At 39.3% G+C, this 6,919-nt stretch overlaps 1 protein-coding gene across 1 annotated transcript; it reads right to left on the bottom strand.

Annotated features, from left to right (window-relative positions):
- Positions 1 to 1,194: 1,194 nt before the first annotated feature.
- Positions 1,195 to 2,411, bottom strand: LOC149246762 (uncharacterized). Its single transcript, XM_089455748.1, has 2 exons — positions 1,983 to 2,411; positions 1,195 to 1,851 (listed from the first exon to the last, which is right to left on the bottom strand). Exons 1-2 carry the CDS (start codon positions 2,108 to 2,110, stop codon positions 1,344 to 1,346), a joined length of 636 nt encoding a protein of 211 aa, XP_089311874.1. The 5' UTR covers positions 2,111 to 2,411; the 3' UTR covers positions 1,195 to 1,343.
- Between the last annotated feature and the right edge of the window lie 4,508 nt (positions 2,412 to 6,919).

Genomic DNA, 6,919 nt, shown 5'->3' with positions numbered 1-6,919 from the left:
ATTCAAGAATGAAAGAAGATGTTGGCAACTGAATTTGAAATGAAGGATCTAGGATTGATGCACTATTACCTAGGTCTAGAAGTATGGTAGAGACCTGGGGAAATATGTTTGGGGCAAGGAAAGTACATCATCAAGTTATTGCAGAAATTCAGGATGATGGACTCCAAGATGATGACTACTCCTATGATCACCAACCTCAAGAAGTTGAGGAACTCTGACTCTAGCCTCATGGATCCTACCTCATATCGACAGTTAGTGAGTTCCCTAATGTATTTGGTAAATACTAGGCCAAATATATGTTTTGCAGTGAACATTCATAGTCAGTTTCAGTTGGAACCTTGTCATGATCACTCGATAGCTACCAAACATATATTAAGGTATATTCGTGGCACTATACATCACTGCCTAAAGTATGATAGTAAGGAATTCAAGCTAATTGGCTTCACAGACTCTGATTGGGGTGGCAGTGAGACCGATGGAAGGAGCACTACTAGAGGATGCTTTAGTCTGGGAGCTACTATGATCTCATGGATGAGTAGGAAGCAAGATCTCATTGCACTGTGTAGTGCCGAGGCAAAATATGTGGCTACATGTGAAGTAGGAAAAGAGGTTGTTTGGTTAAGGAAGCTTCTGACAGATTTGTTCGAGAAGTCTTTGGGTCCTACTGTGATTAATTGTGACAATCAAATTTGTATCAAGATGTTTGGAGATCCTGTGTTTCATTCGAGGACGAAACATATCAATAATAAGTTCCACTTTATTAGGAACTTAGTGCAGGATGGGATGATGTCTCGACAAATGAACAAGTAGCATACATACTGACAAAGGATCTTCCTAATAAGAAGTTTGAATATCTAAGGAACCTCTTGGTTTGGTAGATATTGCTGATTGTATTGACGATAAGAGAGTGAAAGAGATTTGTTGAGGCTTTGTGAGGGAAGCATTACCTGTTAATCAGTGTTGCACACATCGCGATCGGGATTTAATCGGCGCCGGGAAAAAAGCGGAAAAAATCGTTAAAATCGGGAAAAAATCGGAAAAAAGCGGGAAAAAATCGTTTGGCACAAAAATATGCATTTTTTTTCAATTTTTTTCAATTTTTTTAATATCTAAACCATCTACAACATAAAATAAATACATTGACACATAAATATGATAAAAAAACTAATATATAAGATGTTTAATATCATTTCTAGCGCTAAAATCACACATAACATTGAATCATGTCCTGAATAGTAAGTCCTGAGTCCCAAGTCCAACTCAGCCTCAAAATATCAACAAAAAATATGATAATGTATCTCATCATGTCATAATGTCATATACAATAAAATGAAAGTCTAATCCTATTGATTTTCTCTGCCCCTCTTGCGAGAAAATGGCACAACTTTCTCTTTCCCTCTAGATGTAGAAGCTGGTGCCTGTGGTGGTGGAAATGGCAGTGGAGTCTGACGTGCTCTAGAAGCTGAAGAACTAGTAGTAGCAGCTATAGGAGGCTGAGGTGGACGGAGACCACGTCCTCTACTGGTGGTAGTGGTAGCCCGGGTAGCCCGGGTAGGCGGTGTCACCTCCTCCTCCTGCTCCTCCAACTCCTCCTCCTCCTGCTCCTGCTCCTGCTCCTGCTCCTGCTCCTCCTCCTCCTCCTCCTCCCCCTCCTCCTCCCCCTCATCCTGCACTAACCAATCCTCAGTGGGATCCATGAGAGGCCTCTCGGTCTCAACCCTCCATTCAGCAGTGGTGTCAATCCCATCCAATGAGATGGCTTCCGTATCAGGTGTCTTCTCTAGTTGTTTCACCCACAATCGAAGATTGTAGTAGACATAGACCATGTCATTAAGTCTATGGGACTCCAACCTGTACAAAGTTCATGAAATAATAAATTAATAATTAATAATTAATATTATAAAAAAAATATTGTTTAAAACTTTAATGAATTCAAAAATTTATTTGGAAATTTGCAATATTTTAAATGTTTAAGTGTTAACCTATTGCGCTTCTTGTTGTGTATTTTTTCAAATACACTCCAATTGCGCTCACATCCCGAGGAGCTGCATGTTTGGCTGAGGATGCGTATGGCAAGATTTTGCAAAAGGGGTACTCTGCCACCATACATCTTCCACCATGCGTCTACAACAAAATTACAAATAAAATTTTAAATAAACATAAGAAAAAAATGGAATTTGAAGAAACAATGAAATTTGAAACAAAGTTACAAAGTACATACTACAAACTAAAAAATACCTGGCATTTTAATCGTCCTATCAATGACAGCCATATCAAAGCCAAATAAGCCACCTGACAACTTATATTGCTCAATTTGTCTAGAGATCTCCATACGTTCTTCTGAAGATCTCACCATCTTCTGGACACAGGTTAATAATCCTTCCACGACCTCAACATCAAAATTAAACCCACATGCATAAGAAAATGCAGGGTTCAGGAAAAGCCCATCAGCATGAATGGGACGATGGAGTGTGTTGTTCCATCGCTCATCAATGACCTTCCATAGAAGGAGTTGTCTCTGGAACCCATCATCTCCCTTGTCATCATAGTAGGACCGAATGGCTTCTTTGGCCCTGTCCATGGCTTCATACAAATAGCCCATTGCGGGCTTCTCACCATCTACCAACCGAAGAACCTTTACCAAAGGTTCAGTGACAGCGCACACCTCCTGCACTCCCGCCCAGAAGTCTTCTTGGTATGAAACAAGTCTGCAGACGGCCTCTCCTTCTGGTTTGCGGCTCATTGGCGAAGAACGCCACTCCTCTGAAACAAACATTCTCTTCAAATCCCACATAGAATTCAAGAGGGATTGAAGAGATATGAAACTCGTCGCAAACCGTGTAATGGCGGGGCGCACCAACTCTTTGTTGTTGGTGCATTTTCTCATCAAGCTAAGCACAGATGTGTGATTGTAAATAAATTTTGTGATGGTTTTTGATGAGTCAACAGCCTCTTTGACAAAGGGAATTTTCCCTATGTCCTCTAACATCAAATCAATACAATGGGCAGCACAAGGTGTCCAAAATAAAGTAGGATGCCTGTCCATAAGCATTCTACCAGCAGCAACATAATTTGCAGCGTTGTCCGTTATGACTTGGACAACATTTTCTGCACCCACCTCCAAAATAAACACATCCAGCAAATCACATAAATTTTTTGCATCTTTGATTTGATGAGTTGCATCAACAGATTTGATAAACATAGTCCCCAAGGGACAACTAACCAAGAAGTTTATAAGGGTTCTCCCCTTTTGGTCAGTCCAACCATCTGACATAACAGTGCATCCTGTTTGTGCCCATGATGCCCTAAAATCCTCCAATCTTTGGGTGCAGTCACGCTTTTCATCTTGAAGAAGCCGGCCTCTGAAATCATGAAGAGAAGGGAGTTTGTACCCCGGGCCAACACTGGCAACAGCATCAAGAGTAGGTTGGAAAAATGGATTATTCCTTATAATGCTGAAAGGAATATCACTCCAGAGGAGAAATTTTGTCATCAACTTGTCAGCTTTTTCTTTTTCAGTTCTTTTCATCATTGAACCGATAGTTGGTTGTGAACCAGGTGTGGTTCGAGGAACAAAATATGATGATGCAGCAAACGGATTGACTGACGCTGCAGTAGAACCTGTGCCACTTGGCCCACTTCCTTCAACTGACCTTTTTAGTTGCCTTTTGAGTTCTTCTTTGGCATCTCTAGTGTGCTCTAATTCTCCCAATGCTCTCATGGCTTTTTGGATAATTTCAGCATTTGTCTTTAGACAGGGCCCCACATCACGTCCAGGGATTTGTGCAAGGTGGAACTTCAACCTGTACACCCCCCCGAATATTTCCTTTCCACACAACTTGCAATACAAGTTTTGTCTATCATTCGGAGTTTTAGGGTCACCATATTCCCAGAAAGGATCCAATTTCCTTGGCATGTTTGTTTTTGAATTTTGAATTTGCAAACCTATGGAAAAATAAGGATTAGGAAATAGGAATTTAGGATTACATAAATGATAATAGTAAATACAAATTACAATTTAGCATTTGCAAAATTACAAGCTAATTATTTCCAAAATCCCAATTTCTAAACCCAAGTCACCCAACCAAATGCCAAAAAACAATGAAAAATCAAAAAAAATAAACAATGTTTAAAGAAAATGAGAAAATAAAAATCAAAAATTGGTTCTCATAGTCATAACAAATAACCCATCCCAAATCAATGAAAAATTTCCAAAAATTCTTTAAAAACAATGAAAAACAAAGTTTTTATTGAACCAAAACAAAAAAAAATTAATCTACATACCTGGTTTATGGACAAATTGGCGATCTTGGCTTGGATTCCTCCTAAAATCGCTTCGATTCGCTCCCACAACCGACGGCAACCCTCTCCCTCCCTTCTTCTCCTTCTCCTCCGCGGCGGACTGCTGAATGAATAAAAAAAAAATCGTTTTTTCCATATAAAACCCCGCTGCCCGCGCCCCCCGCGATTTTAACCGAAAAAATCGCGATTTTTTCGATAAAAATCGCTATAAAAAAAAATGGGCGATTTTTTCGATAAAAATCGCGCTTTGAATCGGCAAATTTAAAAAATCGCGATTTTCCGATTTTATCGCGATGTGTGCAACACTGGTTAAGACATCTAGTTGGCACTTTGTGTTGATGTCTAGGTCTCGAAGTTGGAAAGGTGGTGTTGGTTGTTGAGCTTTGTTTGGATACAAACCTGGACTTTTGGGTTGGTGGTTAGCAAGTAACCCTGATGGTACCTAGAGGGGATGAAAGCTTGAGTCCACCTTATTCCCACTTGGATAAATTGCCATGGTTAGGAATCTACTCTATGGCATTGCTGTGCCTAAATTGTTGAGTGATCAATTAGATAGATTTCCCTGGTCAGGAATCTAGTCCATGGCATTGCGGTGCCTAAAGTTCTTCATGGTTCTTATAGTTTGAGATCTTCCATTGTATTTGTACATTATGAATACCTTCCTAGTTAAGAGGAGTGTTAGAAAATGTAACTATGTTCGGTCTTCATTAATGTACTTGAGTCATCATGTAAAGTACTTGTCAAAAGAATAAAGAAAATATTTTTTATTATTGTAATAATGACTTATTAAAGCATGGGTTTCATGCTTGGGTCATCATTATATTATTCAAAGTCCCCATTGTGGACTCCTAGGATTAATATTGAGTTTATAGAGTCATTATACATTCAAAGAGACCCTTCTTGGCTTTTGAATCATGTAAAAATGTTTAGTATTGAGTCAAATAAGATTTATGTACCCTCCACATCAATTTGTCCTAAGAGAGATCAAGTCAGCCTAAAGGACCCTAATTCGACCCACAAGAAACCTATAAATACAAGCTAGTCGAAGTCATTTGAAGTATCATCTCTCAAGCTAGTTTGATATCTCAAGAAGAGTTGGAGAAGTGTGAAGTTTGTTGTCGGGAGGTCAAAAGAAGTGTGAGTTTAGGGAAGTCTAAGGAGAGGAAGAAAACCAAACTTTTGGTGCCTCTCTCTCTCTGTTTCATGGTCTGGATTGGGAGATCGAAGTCTCCTAAGTTTTCGATGTTGCGGAAGCTGCTTGTTTCTGGAAGTTGCTACCTAGTCGAAGTTGCTGGAAGGGACCGAAGATCTGGGAGGCTGACTTGGTGTGGACGGAAAGTCTGGTCTTGGTCTAGGGTGAAGAATCTCAAAGATTACTATTGAAAGGAAGAATTATCTTGACTAGGTTTTCCCCTCGAGGGGGGTTTTCCTTAGCAGAGTACCTATATCTTGTGTCTCTTGTTTTATGATCTCCATACACACATAATATGGTAATTACTTGATGAAAGATAAGATAATAAAGAAGTGAAAGAAGCCAACACGCTCACAAGTAATTATCAAGAAAGGAGAATCAAATCCTAATATAACTACTTTGATTTTCCAACAGGTTTGAAGGTGGTCTTCCATGTATCTTTTTCTTTGACTCGAACCTCATCATATCCAGACTTCTAGTCCAAATTGGTGAAATAATTTGCTTACTGCAATTTATTTAGTAGATCGTCTATCCCGGGAAGGGGGTATCTGTTCTTGAGTGTGCTTTTATTCAACGACCTGTAATCTATACACATTCGTTAAGTCCCATCCTTCTTTGTCACAATAATGATGGGTGACCCACATGGTGTTGTACTCAGTCGAATGACACCCTATTCCAGCAGTTGTTGCATTGTTTCTTCACCTCACTTACTTATATAACAGACTGCCTGTACAACCCAATATTTGGCAATGAGGAGTTTGACAATAGTTGGATCTCGTGCTCCATTTCTCTCTTAGGTGGTAACCCTTTAGGTTCTCATAACACATCCTTGTATGTTTGTAACAACTCCTATAATTATTGTTTCTATTTCTTAGTACACCCCTCGAGGGAGGCCTTGCCTCTTATTGACTCCTCTTCAGAATTACTTTCTCTTAAAAATAATAAAACATACTTCTTGCTGGAACTAATAAATTTATTGGCTTGGTTGGCACTTACCAGTGAAATTTTTGACTTGCCTTTGTGCGTGTTGATGATGAACGATTTTCCATCCTTGATGAGATGGTACTGGTAAGCTCTCATCATGAATATTGCATCACACATGTACATGTATGGACTCCCAAACATGACTCCACATACATCAAGTGGAACCACATCCAGATCTACTTCATCAATAAAATCAACACTGATAGCAAATCTAATTTTACACTGTTTTGTTACCTTCAGTTTTGCATCCTTATTTACCCATCCTAGTGGATATGGGTTTGGATGATCACAAACTTCTAGCCCCAACTTCTTGACCATCTCTACTGCAATGAGGTTCGCATTGATGTACATATGATCTTCTCATCCACATCTGAGATGCTTTCCACATGGTTGCTCAAATCAATGGCCATGAGATTCTTCTTATTATTATCTTTCTTCTTT

This window comes from Pinus tabuliformis, chromosome 7 (genome assembly GCF_031772625.1).
Source record: "Pinus tabuliformis cultivar Carrire ecotype Pingquan chromosome 7, CPIR1, whole genome shotgun sequence".
Classification (NCBI taxonomy): domain Eukaryota; kingdom Viridiplantae; phylum Streptophyta; class Pinopsida; order Pinales; family Pinaceae; genus Pinus; species Pinus tabuliformis.
The sequence above is the reverse complement of the archived record's forward strand: the minus strand, read 5'-3'. Positions and strand labels throughout refer to the sequence as shown.

What these genes read in the sequence shown, in the direction of transcription:
- LOC149246762 (XM_089455748.1), bottom strand. Translation starts at nt 2,110, where the DNA reads ATGTATGGTGGCAGAGTACCCCTTTTGCAAAATCTTGCCATACGCATC. An exon ending in CACAACAAGAAGCGCAATAG is followed by an intron (nt 1,852 to 1,982) that starts GTTAACACTTAA and finishes AACTTTGTACAG; the next exon opens with GTTGGAGTCCCATAGACTTA.